The 21,541-nt window shown below is 46.6% G+C and overlaps 1 protein-coding gene across 1 annotated transcript; it reads left to right on the plus strand.

The window, feature by feature from the left end:
- The first annotated feature begins 2,377 nt into the window (after positions 1-2,377).
- TLR4 (toll like receptor 4) lies at positions 2,378-8,559 on the plus strand. Its single transcript, XM_041406661.1, has 3 exons — positions 2,378-2,574; positions 3,360-3,526; positions 4,779-8,559. The coding sequence occupies exons 1-3, from the start codon at positions 2,470-2,472 to the stop codon at positions 7,033-7,035; spliced, it is 2,529 nt and encodes an 842-aa protein (XP_041262595.1). The 5' UTR covers positions 2,378-2,469; the 3' UTR covers positions 7,036-8,559.
- Positions 8,560-21,541: the final 12,982 nt, after the last annotated feature.

The raw sequence follows: 21,541 nt of genomic DNA on the forward strand, positions 1-21,541 counted from the left end.
CCAGTAAATTGCCAGAGTAGTGAATCATGTTTGATTTTAGATGTTATTCTTGTCGCTTTAAGGGATTCCAAATAATTCTTTTGATGTTTGTGAACAATCACACAGACATTATAGCTTTTTCCACGTTGCTGTGTGCCGGCTGAGCAACATGAACTTAACCAGCTCTGACTTTCTAAACTGGTGGCTGGGTTTGATCTGCTAACTTGCATGCTTTCTGCTAGTGCCCCGTCCCTTGCAGTGTCTGTAGGACTCGTCCTTGAACAAATGACGATGTGTGCTGTGAAACTGTCCCTTGTGACAGCAGCAGTGCCTCCTCTGAACGCCCTTCAAGCTGCACTTCCCACTTGACCTCTCAGCGTGGCTGTGGGAGGGATTTTGTGATGCTCCCAAACTCTTCAGCATCTTCAGTAAGTCTCCATTGAAATGGTAATTTCTAGAGCATACTTCAGGCTCATCTCAGCTTTAGATAAAAATTAAATGTGGATTGCCTCATTCTGCATATTGAATACTAAGGGATGCACTCATTTGTTCTCTCTGCAGACACACGATGCTCTGCCAATTTCCTTAATCCAGGCACAGAAGCAGTCAGCAATTGTTTCCATTCACTTTTGATTCCATCTATAAAAGGAAATACCTGCAATCACCAGAGGCTTTTCAGAGCAGGGATTTTGTAGAACTTGCCCAATTTCAACAAACTTTTTGTCTGCTGGCTTAATGGGCACTATCTGGCTGCACATCAGGGTGTCGGTTTTAGCTCCCATTGTGCTGCCATGTGTTTTTCATTGCAGAGATCATCAGTTATTTTAGGATTTCCCCATCTCTCCTAGGCTTTCTACTAACCTGTCAAAAAAGTCTAACCCCCACCTCTGAAATATTTTAAACTTTCCTTTATAAGTGGATTGCTCGCTGGGCTGATATCGCATCTTATGTTTAATATCAATTTTCACAGACTTTCATGAGTTGTCACACTTTATTCCATCTTCCTCTAGACCAATATTCCACTCTTGTCTCAAATTTTTGCCATTTCTCTGTCTATGTGGTGTTGATAATACCCAGCAACCCTATGCCTGGATCCCCAGTAACATTTCTTAGTTATCTCCAGGAAGACAGGAGGAGATACATGAATGCACGACCCTTTATCAGAATAAATGAAGGCAGGGAGCTTTATTAGAAGGTTCACAGCTGACTTAAATTAATATTGCCCACAGTGAGGTTTTAAAAAGCTTTTTTTTTTTTCCCTGAAACAATAGTCTGCATTGGGAATTCAGCATTGAGATGTTCTGTAGCCAGGCATAAAACAGAGATTCAGGCATGACCAGGGTAGGGAGCAGCTCTAAGCCCAGCTCAGGGTGTTTGTGCCTCTCCTTTTTGCTGCCCCAGCAGCTTTTCCCACAGGAAGGGTGGGGAGGGGTAGAATTTCTGTGACCACAGCTCTGATTACCCTGTGAATCTCCTTGTGCCTGGCCATATTCCTGAAATAATTGCAATAAAGGTCCAACCAGATGGATAAAACCTGGATGTTTGCTCACAGGAGCTAGGCCAGAGATAAACCTGTGCTTACCTGGCTTAAGAAAACCTCTGTCACAGCTGAAGTCTTCTCCAGTGCTTGCAAGGGTGAAGCTGGGAGCATGGCAGGAGTGTAGAGGCAGAGAGTCACCCTCTCTAACCAGTGCATTTGAATTATGGGATGTGGAGCTTGAAACTGGGCTCAGAATCACACAAAATATTCTGTTGGTTTGGGTTTTGTTTTGTTTTTTATTTTTTTTTTTTTTTTGGTTTTTTTTTTTTTTTTTTTTTTTTTTGTTTTGTTTTTTTTTTTGTTTTGTTTTGTTTTTTTTTTTGCCAATTTGACCTGAGCTAATCAGAGGCCATCGAGTCAAGTGGCACTGATGAAACCCATATTCCTCTTTAATTTCTAGCCCAAACTATATCTGTCATTACTTCTTTTTTTCTTGTTGGGTTTTTTTTTTTCTTTTTACAATTTCAAGAAGAGCAGTTCACCCAGAGGGTGTGTGGAAACAAGGCAGTGACCAAGTTTCAGTTCCCTTCTCGTTCTCTGAAGCTCTCAGAGACGAGCAGTGAGAAGCAGGAGTGTTTTTTTTTTTTTTGTTTTTTTTTTTTTTTTTGCCAATTTGACCTGAGCTAATCAGAGGCCATCGAGTCAAGTGGCACTGATGAAACCCATATTCCTCTTTAATTTCTAGCCCAAACTATATCTGTCATTACTTCTTTTTTTCTTGTTGGGTTTTTTTTTTTCTTTTTACAATTTCAAGAAGAGCAGTTCACCCAGAGGGTGTGTGGAAACAAGGCAGTGACCAAGTTTCAGTTCCCTTCTCGTTCTCTGAAGCTCTCAGAGACGAGCAGTGAGAAGCAGGAGTGGTGAAACACAACTCCTGGCACTGCAAGAGGTTTCTGTCTCCAGGTTTCTCTCTCCATGCTCCTTTCTCCTGCACTCCTGACCTCCTGAAGATGCCCAGGAGAGGAGTCCTTGCTGTGGGGACACTCCTGGTGCTGCTGCAGCTGGCATTTCTCCTGTCCCCACTGGCAGGCTGCCTCCTGGATCCCTGTTTGGAGGTATGTGAGCTCTGAGTGAGCACAAAATCCTTCTGTTTCTCTCCTTTTGCTTCAGAGATTTGTGTCTCAAGCCTCTTAGGAAAGCCCAGCTTTTTTTCCCAAGGTTGTTATCAAGGTGATTGAAGTATTTGAAGTAAATTCTAGTCTTGAAAACATTCGAGAACAGAACCAGCAGCAAGAACTTTTTCTTCTCGTTGGCTTTTTGTACCTCTGAAGGTGCTGCAGTGCAGTTATTGTAATGGATTACATTTCCTTTGGAAGGGATCCAAACTTTGTCTAATTTTTACAAAACACAGATTTTTCCCTGGTTTGTGCAGTAGAGTGATTTCACCAAGTACCTGACACGGAACAACTGCCTTTTGCAAAGTTTTGCTGACAATTATTTGCTTGCAGAATAACTTTGGTTTGAGCTGCCTGGTTATGTACAGGGGCAGAGAGCTGGGAGCTGTTCCTGGACATGCAGTGCGTCCATGAGAGTTTGTCCTGCTGGCTCTCTCAAAGGTTGCTGCTGGTTCATCTGTAACCTCAAGGAATGCTGTCCTGTAGTTTTGTCCCTTCAATCAGCTTCAATAAGCAAGAAATGCAGCTCTTCCTGGGGAGTAGGACTGGTTCTAATAGGAGTGAGAAAAATGTTTAGGGTATGTAAGATTATTTCCTAAAACCCAGGGCAGCTCCTTTAGAAATGAACTGCAGGGGGTCATTCTGCTCCTGCATGTGACAGTGACATTTTCTGGCATGTCATGAAGAGCAGATGTTGACCATGATGGGATCTGCCTCTGTTACAGATCACCCCTAACACAACTTTCAGATGCACTGGACTGAACATCTCTGGAGTTCCTGATGGAGTCCCAAACACCACCCAGAACCTGGACCTCAGTTTCAGCAATCTGAAATCACTGGGGTCAAATTATTTTGCATCAGTCCCTGAGCTGAAGTTTCTGGATCTTTCAAGGTAATGGGATCTATTATGTTGATACTGGTTAATTTTTTTTTCACCAGCTGGGTTACAATGGTGCCTTATTTTGGGGTCTATTGGTCTTGGCTGTTTATTTCTTTTTCTTGTGACTTTGTCCCTGTGTCTGTCATTTTGCACATCCACATGGTGAAGTGATGTGCAGCTTTTAGTCCAGTCACTGAGTGCACACCCTCCACTCAGAGCTGGGTCTGTCAGTCTGATCTTGTAGGTTGGAATGTGAGAAGGAGGAGGAAGATGTTTCACTTGTCTGTGAACAAGAAAAATGTCAGATTTTTCACTGTTACAAAAAGTCTGAAGTGGAACATCTTGGATGAGCTGTTTTTCTAATCACAGTTTAAAAAAAAAAATAACATGAAGGTACATTCATTTTCTAAAAGGCTGTTTTAAAATATCAACATATTCTCTTTTGCCTTCTCCTCACATATCTGGGGGAGGAGATGGGGGAGGCCTATTAGCAAATTTGAATTGATGTATAATTTCCATTGACTTCAGACAACAGTTTCTCTGGGTAAATTGTTTCACTGAGAAATGTCACTCAGCCCCGTCACAGCTCTAGCTCCAAAGTGGCTGAGTGGCAGAGCACATGTGCTGTGAGGCACTGCCTGGATTATTAAACTAATTCTGCCGGGATTCGCTGAAGAATGGATTTGGGTCTCAAATTCTGGACCTTCCCACATCAAAGAAACCTTAGGGGGTCACACTCATTTTCCCCTCTTCCTTTTCTCCTTCAGAGCCAGCACAGCCTGGGGTCTGCTCCCTCTGAGCCATCACCAGATATCAACAGCTGACAGAGCTGTGAGCCCTGCCACTGCTGCACTGCTCTGGTGCCAGTGGGGTGCCCAGATGTGGCTGAGGTGGCACTCAGAGAGCTGGGGGGTGCAAGGTGTGAGGGAATGCTGGCTCTGGTTGGCTCTTCCATCAGTGATGGTCATCACAATGTCACTTTGGCCTAAACTGATGGCTAGGACTCTTCTTTCCTGCTGCCTGCACAAATTTTTTGATATTCACCAGGTCTCCAGGTCTCTTGCTTCAAATTTAAGATTAGAGAGGGAGGAGAGGAGGAGGTGAGAGGAGGTCTCCTGCTGGAGATTTCCCTTTGCACACCCAGGGATGCAAAGCCAAACCAGCCCCCAGTGTGAGGCTGAGCCTGAGAGTGTCACAGCAGCACTCAGAGAACAAGGAAGGGACAGTGTTTCATGCACTTATATTTTCTTTTCATGCCAAACAGGTGCCACATCCATACCATAGAAGATAACTCCTTCATGGATCTCCATAGACTTTCCACCTTGGTTTTAACTGCCAATTCCCTCCAGCACCTGGGGAAAGAAGCTTTCTATGGCTTGACATCTCTGAAACAGCTGGTTCTGGTGGAAACCAACAGGACCTCTCTGTCTGAGCTGCCTATTGGCCACTTGCATACTCTGCAGGAGCTGAATTTAGGCCACAACAGCATTACTTCATTGAAGCTTCCCAAGTATTTTGCCAACATGACCTCCCTCAGGCACCTGAGCTTCTTCTCTAACAAGATCACATCTATCTCCAGAGGAGACCTTGATGTCCTGAGGGAAGGGAACAGGCTCAACCTCACACTGGTGCTTTCCTTGAACAATATAAAATCCATAGAGCCGGGGGCCTTTGCAGGGATTCACCTTGCTGAGCTGGCTCTCAGGTCTGCTTTTGAGAGCTCCACAATGCAAACTTCTCTGCAAGGCCTGGCTGGATTGCAGGTCAGCAGACTCATAGTTGGGGCGTTCAGTGACCGTGGGAGACAGCAGGACTTTGAGAGGGGGCTCTTGGATGGACTGTGCCACGTACAGATGGAAGAGTTTGTCCTAATCTGCCTCAGGGACTTTGAGGATGACACGGACACTCTCTTTAACTGCGTAGGCAACGTCTCCACTATTCGCTTGGTGGACCTCGGACTTGAGGAGATCTCACAGGTTCCTATGTGGTCTAAAGTGAAACAGCTGGAATGCAAGAAGTGTGATTTTGAGGATGTGCCTGCCCTGAAGCTGTCACTTTTCAAGGAGCTGAGAGTGCTTCGTATTACCAAGAACACAAGCCTCAAAAACTTCAAGCAGAAGTTTGAGGGTCTCAGTCAGCTGGAGGTCATAGATTTGAGTGAGAATAGACTCACCTTCAGCAGCTGCTGTTCCCCTCAGTTTCAAAACTGTCCAAATTTGAAACACTTGAACTTAAGCTTCAATTCTAATATCAGATTGACTGGAAATTTCACTAATGTGAAGAATTTGTTATATTTGGACCTTCAGCACACAACCTTATTTGGTCCTGGCTCCTACCCTGTCTTTCTGTACCTTCAGAGGCTGATTTACCTTGATATTTCCCACACCAAAACCGAAGTTAGATCCCAGTGTACATTTTGTGGCTTGAACTCTTTGCAAGTGCTCAAGATGGCAGGAAACTCCTTTGTGGACAATAAGCTGGCAAACAACTTCAAAAACCTAAGTCACCTCCACACCTTGGATATTTCAAGCTGCAAATTAGAACATGTGGATCAAAGTACTTTTGATGCCCTCTCTGAGCTAAAAGAGCTAAACATCAGTAACAATAAGCTTCTGACTTTTGATCCTGGAGTCTACCAGCCACTCCAAGCCCTCAGAATCCTGGATTTCAGCAGAAACCAGCTGACTGTACTGTTGGACTCAGCCAGGGAAATCCTGCCTGACAGCCTGGTCCTGTTGGATATCTCTCAAAACCTGTTTGATTGCTCCTGTGTGCACCTGGACTTTCTGAAATGGATCAAGGAGAAGCAGGAGCTGCTGCAGAACAAGGAGCTGATGCTGTGCCGCACTCCCTCGTACGTTGCCAACGTGAGCCTGCCAAGCTTTGATCTGTCCTCCTGCTATGTCAACATAGGCAAAATTTCCTCCTCAGTGGTTGCATTGCTCTGTGTGGCAGTGCTCCTCTTCCTGGTTTACAAGTACTACTTCCAGCTCTACTACTCCGTGGTGCTGCTCAGTGGGTGCAAACACTACGCAGAAAGAGGTGACACCTACGATGCCTTTGTCATCCACTCCAGCAAAGACCAGGAATGGGTGACAAAGGAGCTGGTGGAACCCTTGGAAGGAGGAAGACCTCCCTTCCACCTGTGTCTGTACTACAGGGACTTCCTGCCAGGGGTACCCATTGTCACCAATATCATCCAGGAGGGTTTTCTCAGTAGCAGGAATGTCATCGCAGTCATCTCCACTGACTTCCTGGAGAGCAAGTGGTGCAGCTTTGAGTTTGACATTGCCCAGTCCTGGCAGCTGGTGGAGGGGAAAGCTGGGATCATCATGATTGTGCTGGAAGGTGTGGATAAGGCCCTGCTGAGGCAGAGGCTGGGGCTGTCTCGGTACCTGAGGAGGAACACCTACCTGGAGTGGAAAGACAAGGAAATAAGCAAGCACATCTTCTGGAGGCAGCTGACAGGAGTGCTGCTGGAGGGCAAAAATTGGAATCACGAGGAGGCAAAACTCATGTGAAGAGAAAGAAATGTTCTTCCTGCTCTGTCTGCCATCCTGGCCTGATGGATGGTGCTCAGAATCTGGTTCTTTTGTTGCTGTTCAGAGTCAGAGGGAGTGGATGGAGGCACTGCCACATCCCTACAGAAATTCCTGCCTTGCCAGTCGCCTTCTCTCAAGGAAATTTGCAAGTTAAGGAGTGACAAGGGCCAGAAGAGCTGCCTGAGCTCTGTGTTTGGCCATGGCTGTCAGCCGCAGGTGGCCCAGCAATACCTCAGGTTTGGTGGGTGTAGGAACAGACCAGTGCTCTTACCAGTTCATCTGGCTGCTTCTGAAATTGGATTTGGTCCTGGGACCATTTACCCAGAGGGACTTTAGAGTCTCTTGCTTTGAGTGGACCCCAGAATGTCAAAGACAGAGTAAAGACACAATATTTTCAGTTTTAGAAACTTTGTGAAACAGAAACAAAGTTTAGATTCTGAAAGCCTTGTGCCTGCCTCTGTGGGCACCATGACTCAGGGCACAAACCCTCCAGGGAGCAATGGGGCATCCTACAGCCCAGCTGGCAGCTGCTCAGGGAGCCTGAGTAGTTTTGTCATCAGGGAGGGAGGTTTCTGTGGTTGGGAAATGAGTCCAACATGTTTCTTTCAGTTTTCTTTAGATCAAGACCAAATATTGAAACAATCACCTGAATATCTTACTTATATCTAGATTATATAGCATTTGAGAGGGCATTTTGGAGTTTTCTTGGTGGGACAAGAAATGTGTAACACCTTTAAACTGAAATATTTCTTTGTTTCCACTGTTTCTCCTCATCCAGTGTTTGTGGATATGCTCTGGGACTGCTTTAAGCAAGCAGAATTGAGCCTGAATGATTTCGATGTTTACAGGCAGCCAGTTCTAGACAAACCTTTTTACTCTCCGGACCAGCCTTAATTCACTGTAGGGAGGTGCTGCAAGAGCCTCCATGGTTTGAAATGGGGTTCAGATCTGCCTGTTTCCCAAGGGGTCATCTGCCACCTGGAACAGTACTGGATGGGGGAGTTTTGCTTTTGTTTCACTGAGAACATGCCTGGCATTTTGCAGGGAGAAGAGATAGAGGGGAAAAGTCTGAGTCAGCTGAACTAAGTGTACCCCAGCAGTGTCCTCACTCAAGGGAAGGAACATCTGAATGCCATGGAATCCTACCACAGAGCACACCAGTGGTGTGTGGGATATGGCATGGGGCAGGAGTGTTGCTCTCTTTTTACCAAAGGCTTTGGTTGGGATTCATCACTGAATTACTCTGGTGTTAATCTTGTAAATCCTTCTCTGATCAGTGATGTTCTGCAGAGGTAAAACAGAAGCAACTGAGTGGTGAATCAGATCTGCTATTTATCTGCTTACTTCTCTAAGCACCAGAGAGGGACATTTCCATGGAAGCAGGATCGGGGATCAACATCAGACATTATTAGACAGAGAGGGAGAGCCAGCTCCAGGCCTTGTGCTGGCAAAAGTTGAACCACAGCTCCCTCCCTATGTGCTGTGTCAGACAACATTACCAAAACCCCCCACAGCCCTCCCTAAGCTTCTTTTGTGACCCAGAAGATAAAAATTTAATAAAACTATGCTTGATGCTGTGTTCCTCTGCCCAGAGAGTTTGTTCTGCATCCGCTAAATACTATTCCAGTAATTCCCAAAATGAAGTTCTCCTCACCTCTGCTAGCATTGATGGGTCCTGCAGACCTTCCTCCTCACCCTTCCACCCCCACTTTCCTCCTCCTCCTCTTCCAGGAGGCTGCTGGAGATGGTGGGGGACAGCAAACCTTGAAGTTCTCTGCACTGAGGCCAAAGGAGAGCAAAGTGGACAAAGCAAAGATTACCCTGAATTTCAGCAGCTCCAAGTTGAATTGGGAAACAAAAGAGGAAAAATTAAATAGATTGGGAGTTCTTGCTCCTGAATTGAGCAGCACTGAAGCCGCATTTCTCCTTCACTCTTTCTCTCTGTGGCTCCTCTGCAAACAATTCAATGGATGTGTATTTCTGGCACAAAGCACAGAGTCCTATGATTCTTGATTGTAATTATAACAATGAGTTTCAGAAAGCCTGCGAGTGGTTCTGGGCATTTATAAAAGGGATTTAGGACAGTATTGTTTAAAAAGTCAGTGTTTTTTTGAATATCAAAGCAATTTTAGGAGAGCTGGAGCGACGCTGAGACGAGGCTCCCACCAGTACAATTTTAAAAGAAACTGGTGAGTTGTTTTTCTCTTCCTATTCAGAGTCTCCACAGCAGACATGAATACCTGAGTTGTCCCTGGTTTCCTTATTGTCCAAGAAAAAGTCACAAAACCCATCATAACTTCAGCTTCCCCTCTGTGGTCCCTTCCAGCCTGACCCACTCTGTAATTCTGTGACCAGCCCCGGCAGTGCTGAGGTTTATGAGTCCAAGATGGACAAGACTGTGTGAAGAATTGTATTTTCACCATTTACCCAGCAGAGAAACTGTGGATCTTTTTTTGGGAAGGCTCAAAACAGCTTTCCCCAGTACTGTAAGTGGGGGAATATTGTGGTTCCCACAGAAAGACACATACTCATTTGCCTTCATTGTAGGAAGCAAATGTCCAAAGGAAAACTGAACCTCCTCATGTTTCCAAAGCTGCTGGCATGCACTGTTTGGAACTGCCCACTCTGCAGCAAGTGGCTTTGATAGGATTTACTCACTGGGTGAAAAAATGAGCAGCCAAGCAAATACCCATGCAGGTCTGCATTCATCTCTCATGTAAATATCTGAAAATATTCCAGTTATTAAAGCATCTCTTTTGCCCAGGCCATAAAAACAGATGGAGACACAGCTCCAAAGGACTGTTGCATCCAAGCTACTTCATTTGCAGTGGGGATGTGCCCTGATTTCACTCTGAGCTTCATTTAACCCATGCAAAATGCCAGGATAGCTGCAGCTCTTGGACTTCCAGGACTTGCTTGCCTTGTGGAGGGTGGTGTCCCAGGGGCAGGACATCCTGCTGTGCTGGCACTGTCACCACTGTGCTTTGCAGTGAGGGCTCTGAGCAGAGCATGCCCTCATTAGTGTGATTGCCTTGATGCTCTGTTGGAATCCAAAATGCAGGGAATTCTCAGAACTTTGGGCCTGTAAGCCAAAGCTTAGAATTAAACCCAGGATTTGATCTGAGAGCTTCGAAAGGGCTTCCAAACTTAGGTGCTAGAAGCAAGAATGTGGATTTATAGTTTAAAGCAGAGACACGTTAAGAAAGTAAAGTTTAGAGTTTTAGAGTTTAAGATACAGGAAAAATAAAAGTAGTTACAAAGGTAAACAAGGAGTTTAGAATGCAGTATTGTAGGTTTGTGTGTCACAACATGATTGGCTAAGAAAACTTACACTGTAGCATGAGTCCATAAGATGAAATATTTAAAGATTGGGTCAAAAACAGAAATATCCTTGTTGGCAGTGTTTTATTGGTCCATAAATCCTTAAAAGGTCTTGTAACTAAGGGTCTTGTGACCTTCTGAACCATGCAGTGAAGATGTGAGTCGAGCTCACCCTTCCTGCCTATGTAAAAGATAAGAACAACAAACCACATCATCAAAAACAACTCAGAAGCCCTGTCTCTAACTCATTCAAAACTCCTTCAAAAATCCCCGTAGTGCTCCCCACACTGCAGCAGCTGGAAAAGCTGGGAACCAGAGCCATGTGCAGCCCTTCCCACCTGGATCTGGCTGCAGGAGCAGCACTGCAGGAATGCTCCCCTGGCCCCCCTGAGCAGGAGCACAGATTTGCAGTGTCACCGAAAAACCCAGCAGAAGAGGAAAAGCAGCTGCTTTCCCCGGGCCGACTGGTGCTTGACAGGAACAGGTTGAAACTTCTCAGGGAGAGCGTTTGTCCTTTGGGAAATGCTATTTTGTATGTGGTTTCTGCAATTTAATGAGGTAGCATGGTGAATCTATGGAATGGGAATTGTCACAGCAGAGTTTCTGGTTCACTGTAGCATGTAATTTTGGAACAGATATTTTTTATGGAAACAGTGATTTTAAAAAATGGTTTGGAGGGGTTGAAAAAGGGATTTCTAATAAAAGTTAAATTGCTCCACAATGTCATTTAAAAAAACTGTCTGCTTAGGCTTATGCTGTTTTCTTTCAGAATACCTTTTCATTTCAAATTTTGTTTCTATTTACACAATCTGACTAGCCTCCCAAAACAATACCAGAACATAAAAATGTTTTCCACACACCCAAAATAAAAACCCTGCACTTCATTTTGGGGGAATTTTTTTTGGTTGGTTGGTTGGTTTTTGGTTTTTTGTTTCTTTTGGGTTTTGTTGTTGCTGTTGTTGCTGGTTTTTTTTTTGGTTTTTTTTTTTTTTTTAGCATGCTGAAAAGTATGTTTGGCAAAATGGAAATTTCTCTTCCATGACAGCTCTTCCCATGACAGTCTCAGAGTCAAACCTTCACCTGCCTGTGCTCCACATGCAGTTCAGGCAGCAAAAACCACTGAGGAACTCCTGGAATGAATTTCACTAAGTGCCTTTTGCAAAACATCTTGAGTAGGTGCAGTGGATCGATAGGACCTGCCTGAGAGCAGCTGAACAGGGGAGGAAAGAAGCAATTCCTTAATAAGTTGCTCCTTGCCATCACCAGCTCAGGCTGGGAGCTGGGACAAATGACAGCAAAGCAGGATTTGCAGAGAGGAGCCAGGAGCTCTCACCTTGCTCAGCCTCAAGGTCACCCAGAGGGCACAGTCGATGATGCACCAGGCTGGACCTCGCTGTGCTGCCCTGAACACACAGAGAAACATTGCACAGCTGAGGGCAGCTCTGCTGAAACACCTGAAAAGCAAGAAAAAGGAAGAAAATGAATAGGGAAGGTATTAGTGCAGGATCTCAGGGCAGGAGAGACCACGGTTTAGCTGGGTGGATCCCAGATGCTGCAGATGGTTTAGTCCCAGGGTTTCCAGCACTAACCAAGGAAGGTTTGTGGTGAGTCTGTAAGTGCTACTTTTTTGAAAAATGATAATCAAAGGGATGGAAATGAGCATTGCATGGGTACCAGCCATGCTTTGAAGGGGACAGGATGGAGCCTTGGGGTCCAGCAAGGACAGGTGACTGGCATGGAAGAACTTCAGCACCTCTGGAGGGCACAAGAAGCCCAGCCCAGCCCTGCCTTGGTGCCTGCCCGCCCATCCAAAATACAGAGGGAGTGACCTTTGCTCACACACCTTTTGTGTGACCAAACTCTTGACCATGCCTGCAAATCAAACAGCGGGGAGAGGATATCCAAACCCCGCACTTCCAAAATCCTTCCACCAGAGCTGTTCAAAATACATTTATTATTGGTGATGGGGAGATCCTCAGCTGAGGTAAAGGGTCACCCCGCAGGACAGGGGCCCAGGGCCCTCCAGCCAGGGGATTTTCAAGGATAACAACTGCAGCTTCCCCTGCCTGCAGCTCCTTCACCCTTATCACCGCATCTCGAGTACTACTACACAAATAACAATGGGGTATTGTTAGGCAAAAGAGATTTAATTGCAGCCTACACTCCCTGAGAGGGTAAGATCGGCTTTTCTCCAGATCTAATCTTCATTCTTCATCTTTTCTTCTCTCTCTTGCATCCCTTTCCTCTCCTGGAAGTTTCTCTTTTCTGTCTTTCCCAGCCAGCAGCAAGTGACCAGCCTAAAATGTAAGAAAGAGGGAGGGGTGTCCTTGTCTCTTCTTTTTCTACATTTTTGAATAGCCTTTAAATCCTTTGGAGTGTTGTGTCCCATAAGAAAGGATTAGCAGTAATTCCCCTGCCATCTCTTGCTTCCAACGCTCTGACAATTCATTCTCCTGAGATCCCCTAAACCCACCTCAGAATACATTAACCAGAGGACACGGAGCGGGCTCGGGGGGGAGTGACATCCCGTGTCCCCCCTCCCTACAGCCTGCTGGTCCAGCTGAGCACACCCACCCCTCCACCACGGGCCCCTGGATCAGCACTTCTACTCCTCAGCGACCCAAACCAACCCCAAACTTGCCCATTGTGGGATGCTCTGGGTGGTTCAGCTGCCCCTCTGGAATTCCCTCTGCTCTCCGTGGCTCACATGGATGTGGTGGGAGCATGTGCAATCCCCCTGCTCCCGCACTGCAATCTGTTTTCTTTTCCAAGCAGAGCAGTCTGCTGGGAAGGGCTCTCTACCACCCCTGCCTGGCCCTGGGTGCTGCCAAGCCCCCTCGGATGATGAATGCTGCCTGTTATCTCTGCCCTGCTTTGCTTTCCTGTCGGTAAAATGGGGTTCCCACCCTGCACACTGTGATTTACAGGAGAGGGGCACTAGCAGACAGGCAGAGTCTAGATCAGAGCCCGTGAAAAGGCACTTTCTGTTCCTCAACTCTATTTCCCTCAGCCTGCGATTTTGAAATCCTCCTCTCAAGCTCTCCCCCAGGCCAGCCTGTCTGAAGCCAGAGCCTTCCATCCCCTTTTCACTGGTTCTATTTGTGGTCACTCAAGTTTTGCTTTCTTTACGGGAAATAAGTGCGCTGAGAGTAGCAAAAAAAGGAGCAGTATTTGGCTCCAAAGCCCCTCTTTGCAATTCTGCTTAGCAGAAAACCCTTCCCTGCCCAGGTATTTCTTCCTGCCATCTCTTCTCTCATACTGTAAATATTAAAATGAGCTGTTAATAAGAAAACCCACAGGCTTCCCCCTCTCAGCTCCTGCTGAGATCATGGCCCACATCTTTTTGTCCTGCACAGAATCAGCAACTTTCAGTTCCACACCTCTTGCCCCCTCCAGCAGCCTGGATTTTGCTGGGTGCTGGGCACCCAGCCCCACTCTGCTCTGCTGGCTCCCCAGCTCTCAGTGCCCCAGTGAGGGTGGGTGGTGACAGGATTCAGGCAGAACCTGCCTGAGCTGTGCTATTCAGCCCTGGTGGGAATTACAGGATGTCTGCCTGCAAAAAGGGCCCTGGTGAGAAGCCACCCTCTGCTCTGGCTGGGGTGATGGCCACAGGGGTCCCCTGGGTGATGGGGAGGTGCTGTGGGCTCTGGAGGTGCCCTCCTGTCACCTCTGGGGCACTGACAGGGAGAGAAGGATGACAACATGCTGGGACTGAAGCCTGAGCCAAACGTGTGAAGTTTCTTGCCCTCCTTGATAGCCATTTCTCCTGGAAAAAAAAAATTGAATGTTTTATAAAGAGCATCACGAAAGCAAAGTATATCATGATTTCAGAGTGAGCAGACAGCAAGAGAGATAGGAGCATCCCCTTGGATTTGCCTGCCTGAGGTTATTTACCTCAGGAAGCTCCTGAATAAAAGATACAAAAATACAGCAGAAAGTAGTATTATTTGCTCATTTCAAAGCATGATGGGAGGCAGAAAAATATTATAAGGGGTATCTTTGAGTCTTGCCAGCCTGGATTTGTCAGGGCAGCGTTTTCATGGAGCGCTCTCCAGGTGACCCAGTTTCTGAGACACAGGCACAGACACACACACGTCCACACACACAGAGCCCAGCCACAATCCACAACTTTAATAGCTCTGTGACATACAAAGGAGATTTTGATGCAAAGTGGAGCTGACAGAGAAGTGGAAGAAGTATCTGCTTTTTTTTTTTTTTTCTTTTTTTTTTTTCCATCCAGTGCCAAGCCAAGATTACAGTCAAGGTGGTTTCAACCTTCAGCAAGGACTGATGTTACCGTGGGTTCTGCTTTTAATGACATTTAGCAAAAAGCAGCAGCTCGGGGAGGGGGAACAAGGGTTTTCTTTTCAGGAGGAATTTACTTTGGCTGTCAGGATTAAAGGCATGAAGCGAATGCATATGGGGCTGCAAAGGGGGCTTAATGGCTTTGCTGCTGGTAAGGGCAGCACAGCTCTGAGACAGGGTGTGCCAGGCCTGTCAGGCCGCTGATAAAACATCTGTGGACGTGGAAGGGTGCAGTGAAGAGATGTCATGGTAGTGTGGTCACGCTGGGGTGACTGTGGTGACATGAAGGTGTCGTTATGTAGCAATAATCTCTGTTTCAGAAAACATCCCCCAGGGTGAGGCTGCTCCAGTGCAGCTGATGGCTGTCACTCCTCACCATCAGACTCTCCTGCAGATCCTGCAGGGAGCAGGCACGAGCCTGGGTGGGCTTCAGAGGATGCCAAGGCAGGTGCAGGCTGGGTTGATGCTCCAGGTTGGGCACCCACCCATCCAGCTCAGGGCATGGGTCCAGGCATCCCCAAAAGCTCCTCAATCATGCCAGGTTGTTGGGTTGATGCACCCAGGCTGATTCCATGTCCTCAAAGCAGCACAGACTTCATTATTGCAGCAAATGGCTTTATAAAACCTGAGGCTTAGCAAGGAGCTCTACCTGGAGAGGAAGGAACAGCAGGCAAGACATCTAGAGAAGATAAATGCTGGGACAAGGTACATGCCTTCTTGAGCTGCCCCAGGATTTGTTCATGTCAGGGAGCGTCCTTGGAGTGGTGTTTTGGCTTGGGCCCCCATTCAGAAAAATATAAATCAGCTGGTGATGCCTCCAGGAAGCTGTAGTGCCTGGATTCAAACTGCAGAGGATCAATGTGTGAGGCAGCACTACCACAGAGCAACTGCAGCCCTGATGGTGAGAGCTGGCAGAGGGCAGTGGGCACAGCTCAGTGGAGATGGTGCCAGATAAAGAGGAAAATGAAAGGAGAAGGTGCTGCTGTGTGGTATTTTCAGGGTCCCCCATCAAAGGGAGGAAAATAATGACTCCATGTTCTTAGAAGGCTAATTTATTATTTTATGATATGACATGATATGATATGATATGATATGATATTATAGAATGCTATACTAAAACTATACTAAAGAATACATAAAGGATACAGACAGAAAGTTAAAAGATAATAAAGAAAAACTTGTGACTCTCTCTTCCAGAGTCTGACACAGCTTGGCCCCAATTGGCCAATAAGTAAAACCAATTCACATGCTGGATAAACAATCTCCAAACCACATTCCAAAGCAGCAAAACACAGGAGAAGCAAATGAGACAATATTGTCTTCCTTTTTCTCTGAGGCTTCTCAGCTTCCCAGGAGAGAAATCCTGGCAAAGCTATTTTTCCAGAAAATATGAATGTGACAGTTTTGTGTGTGGGGTGTGGTGGTGCTGCAATTCCCCAGTGCACTGCAGTCACCTGAACTTCAGCAGAGGGAGGTTGTTGTTTGCTGGACTGTGCTGGGAGACCTTTCCAAAGGTGTGGAGGCATCCAGCCTCCTCCTCTGCAGAGATCCAGCTGCTGAGGCTCTGGCAGGGACCTTCTGCTCCTGGGGACTGACAGCTCAGAGTGAAGGGACCTGGCAGAGAGTGCTCAGGGTCAGCAGGAGGCTCTGGTGAGAGAGAAAATGAGACAAGCAGGTCCCACACCTTGGGCAGGGTGGTGGCAACTTGCTGTGAGAGAAATGTGGCAAGCTTGACTCATCTTTGGGAAAACTGCTGGTTTTATGACTCAGGGAATTTTTAATGGGGCAGGCTGGGGCTGTGGTGGGGAAGAGCCAGTCCTCAGTGGTGAGTGCAGGGCCACGTCATGGCATGCAGTGGGGAAATGCAGCCTTGAGCTCCAATTCCTCTGAGGATGGGAAGTCCTCTCCCCTCACCCCTGCAGCTGGAGGGGACAGCACCCACCAGCCCTGGGACCCTCTTCCCTGTGGGATGAACGCTCTGGGGGCTCAGAGGAGAAGCACCAGGCACCACCCAGGCTGCTCTCCATGCCTGGATGCGATGGAGCAGTGACAGCTTCATGTTTTGTGGCTGCTCTTTGTGTCTGTTACACAAACATGGCGCAGGGAAGTGACAGCAATGTGTGTCCCCCTGACACCCAGAGAATAAAGTGATATTGCTGTGAAAATGAGGCTGCTGCTGCACAGCTCAACTCTGAACCTTCCCTCTGCCAAGCAGCTATGATTAGAATCTCATCTCGCTCTCTGTTGCACAGCACCTGCAGAAGAAAATCCCACCCAGCAGCACGGAACTATTTTTAAAGGCCTTTTTCCAACAGGCTGGGAAATGGGGATGGTGAGAAGCCTGCTGGTACCATGGAATTCTTTCAACCCCCCTTGCAAAAGGGCATGGAGCTAGACTTGGGGAATGTGAGTCAGAGAAAGGAAGAGGCAGAATCTTCTTGCCAAGTCTGAAGTTTGTGCCAGCTCCTTGCCTTGGGAGGCTGAATTTCAGCATCTTCTGGGTCTGTTGAGGGGTTTCTTTTTTTTCCAGGTTTGCTGTACCTGACTCAGCGAGACATCTCCAGCTGTCAGAAATTTGCTGAGAGAGATTTGTGTGCTTTGAACAGAGGGGCACAGGGGTCCATGGCATGGGAATTGTGGGCAGGAATGCATCCCAGGGCTATGGGAAGGGGTTGCCTGCAGCTTCTGGGCACCACAGAGTAAGAGGTGGGCGAAGCAAACAGGCAGAGAAGACCAAGAGGCTGAATGAGTCAAGCCTTTGGGGTGTGGGAAATGATGAGCTGTGAATTCTGGGCTGTCAGTGCCAAAAGGGTTTATTCACCTACATTTTGGAGGTGAATAAATGTACCAAGAAGCCTCAGAAGTGTCTGGGGATGGGGAGGGAGAGTGAGGTGTGGGCTGGTGGAAGCAAAGCCCCACTGTCCTCTTGGTATGCTGCTCATGGATGGGGTTTGGCTCTGTTCAAACACAATTTGCTCTCTCTCTCTGAATGGAACCAGGGAAGTGTATTACATTTATCTTCATAAAACAAGGGGCTTTGGAAGCAGTGGAACAGAGGAATTCTGGTTTTCCACGGCCGTCTCCTGTGTGGATTCTCTGGCTGAGCTCATATCACATCCTGGGAGTGGGATGGAAAATGGAAGGGCAATGGCAGAAAGTGCTCATTTGAGAATATCCTCCTTTAGAAAGCTTGTTAAGACTTCATTCCTCAGAGATGCTGCTTCTTCCATCAAATCTGATTGGGGCCAGCAGGTTTGGAAAGATACTGTGCAGTGCCCGTGAGGCAAAAAAGCCCAACCTGGTAAACCTTCTTTCCATGGGGAATTATGTTAAAAAATAAACACGACTGACCTGAAATCCCTACAATTTTTTTGTGATTGCACCTCACAGAGTTTGACCCACATATCTGTGTTTTTCATGCTGGCATTTAGCACCAGGGCTCTGGAGCTGGAATGGAGATTGGCATTAACCTGAGGAAAAGTCCCACTTAAGATGTACCATGGACCACACAGGCTGCAGGTGGAGCATGCAGCATTACATTGATGTACCCAGCCACAAAACCACTTCCCATTCTGTATAATACAGGCCAACAGGGATTTGAGAAATGTTCCCTTTCTGTATAGAAAGACTATTTTTAAAATTGAACAGTAAGTTAGTCCTCTATTGACTTTCAATTTCCATCCTCTCCCATTTCCATAGCAACTCTGACCATTTATGCATTTATCTTCATATTTAACTTTCCTCTCTCATATAATTTCAAGTGGACTCAAATGCTACAAAAGGGTTAAACCAGTCTTTCAAACACCTCTCTGTTTTGAAGCAATTACTTGAAAATACATATATGTATGTGTATATATATATATATATATATATATACACTAGGTTAAATTGACAAGTTTGTGGTTTAATGAAAAGTGCCACTGGAATATTTGCCCTGAAAAACCCTTCAGGGCAATAACAAGAACGAGTCACAGCCTCTCTCCTCTCACCTTTCCTTGTGTTAGACTGTGTTCAAAATTCTCCTCTGGAATCTAAACTTGCAGCTGTGAGAGCTGTGGGGTTGCCTTGGGGATTGGCTGAGGTCAGGATTTGGCAATTTGGGTTGGTTTTCATATTTTTGTTTTTGTTGGGTTTTTGATGTTGTTTTTTGGTGTTTTTTTTTTTTTTTAATTATTTTTTGAAGTATTTGCATGTGTATTTGGGAACAGTCAGAAGGCAGGAACCCTTCACAAATTTTGTGCTTCTGGGCTTGGGGCAGAGATGTGAGTTCACCATAACCATTGACAGCGCACTGATAGAGCTGTCCCAAGGATCTGGAGGGGTTTTGGTGGGAATGCAGTGACATTCTCTGGGACTTGGCTGTCCAGGAGAGCAGCCAGGGAAGCAGCAGCCTGGGGCAATCTCCATGTCTGACACCAGAGAGCCCCTCCAAGCAGGCATTGCTGGCTGAGCTTCTTGGAGAGGAGATTGGGCTTGAAGTCTTGGTGCTGTCTGCATGAGGCACTGGGAAGAAAGCCTTGAGGTCAATGATTCTCTTCTAAGTCCACACTCGAAATTCCCTCCCTATATTTTCACATAGTGTTTTGCAGTGGGTTTTTTTTTGCAGTGTTGTTAGCTGCAAACTCATGTAGGATTTTCATGCTGGGACTCTCTTGACTCTCAATTTCCATTGTTATCCTCCTTTAGTGCCTTCCCAGCTCTCCTCCATCCAGGTGATTATTTTTACAGGGGAAAAATATCCCCCTGTCCCCAGGAAAACATGGATGGCTTTAATTGCAGCACAGAAAAAATGGGACATGTTTCCCTGGAGTGCAGGTGACACATTCCAGGGGAGCACAAGGTGACTGTGCTGTTTTGGGACAGCTCTGACACCGTGACTCTGTTCACTGATAACCTGCACAAGGACCTGCCCAACTGACCAAGGTGCTGAAGTGCTAAAGGCATTTTAAAATTTTTATCTTAATGGGCCTGAGAGTCTAAATCTCATTGACTTTCAAATCGACTGTGCAGATCAATGCACAATGCCCTGACAAGGCAGGATGGTTTCCTACAGAACGTCCTCCTGCACACCACCCTCATTCTGCTCCAGCAGCTGGGGATTCGGGTCTGATCTCCTGCTGGGGGGATTTCTGCTGAGTCCTACAGCCAGAGCTTCCAGTTGTTCTGTGCAAGGATATGAGTAAGCAACTGGTGGAACTGTTCAAGTTATTTAAGTGCCTAATTCCCGTTGAAACCTGCTTAGATGCACTTGAAAATCCTATTAGAGCACCTGCCTTCACCTTTAAGCACCTAAACACCTTTGAAAATGCATTCTTTGATATTTTAGGGATTGAAGGGTAGAGTTTCCATAGGATTTGTGCTCCTAACTCACTTGTTGCTCCTGAAAGAAATCTCTGGTTTTGTCTGTGTTGTACTGATGTCCCATGTCACCTTCCCCTTTCATTGCATCACTTATGTTGTTCCTTGGGGAAGGACTCTAAATAATTCCTCCCCCTGCCTTACTGTTGACACCTTCCTGAGTATTTGCAGGGCATTATTAAATCACCTCTTTACTCATCCTTTATCTGAGCTGTACATAATTAGTTCCTTTAATCTTTCTTCATAGGTCAATCCTTCTAAACCCTTAATCATCGTTATCTCCTTTTGCTGGAGCCCCTCCAATTTGCTGACAATTTTTTCTTCTTCATTTTATTTTCCATCAAGGAACAACAAAACGTCCAAGTTCCACGGGCTCTCTGGGCTCGCTGATGGCAGTGTGGGGCTGTGCCTTTCCCTGTGCCCCCTTTTGCTTCTGGCCCAGCCTGGGGAACAAAACTGCTGTTGGGAGGGAGAAAACCATCCCTGCCCCATCCCTGGAAGCGTCTGAGGTGAGGCTGGAGCTTGGAGTAACCTGGGATAGTGGAAGATGTCCCTGCCATGGCAGGGGTGGGATGACAATAGCATAATCTCTTTTACTTGGCTTGCAAAAATCCTCTTTCTGTGCTTCACATTTTTTAAAAGTCTTTTATTTAGATTATATTTGTCCTCGATTCTTCACTCCAAGGGTCTGAGAACCCTTCTCAACTGATACCATGATCATCTTCATGAATTCCTTGGCTGGCACCAGCAGGATGAGGAAACTGAAGCACCATGGAAGGGATGGAAGGCAGAGCCCTGACCCCCAGCCTGGCAGCAGCTGTAGCCCTGCTCTGTCTGCACAGCACAACAGCCCCAAAAAGAGCAGAATTCCTGGGGGAGCAGAAGGGATCTGTGACAACTTGGAGTCTATTTAGGCAGTGCTTTTCTTGGTTGTCTTATCCAAACAAACACTTGCACAGCTTGTTCCTCCCAGGCAGGCACACCAGGCTGCTCCCTGGCACACACCTGGCTGAAAAGCAAAGGCCTCCTTCATCTCCTTTCCTTTTTTTAAGTGACCTCTGGGTTGAACTGATTGCAAAACCAACCAAAGCCATGAGAAGGTGGTAGAAATTTTCAACTCAAGCCTGTCTTGTGGCACTCCTAAAACTTTGGAAGCCTGAGTCTGTTCCACTGAACTGGGAGCTGTGAGTGACCATGAGCAGCCCTGGGGGACAGTCCCAAAATTTCTGTGTCCCTTGGTGCCAGGGAGAGAGATGGCTCTCTGACAGAGCCACCACAGTCACCACTGTGATGACAAAACCTGCACCTGGAGGGATCTCTCATTCTGCAATGACTTTGCTTTCCCCTTTCCCACACAGCAAACCCTTGCAAATGGGGTGTGAAAAACACCCTGAGCCCTGGAGGATGGCTGGAAGTCAGACCTGGGCTGGCACATCACAACCATGGTGAGATGTAGCTGCCTTGGTGGAAAGAAGCTGGGCTTGTGCTGTGCCCTGCACAA

The sequence above is a fragment of the Onychostruthus taczanowskii genome, unplaced genomic scaffold, assembly GCF_017590055.1.
Source record: "Onychostruthus taczanowskii isolate IOZ18803 unplaced genomic scaffold, ASM1759005v1 scaffold25, whole genome shotgun sequence".
Classification (NCBI taxonomy): Eukaryota; Metazoa; Chordata; class Aves; order Passeriformes; family Passeridae; genus Onychostruthus; species Onychostruthus taczanowskii.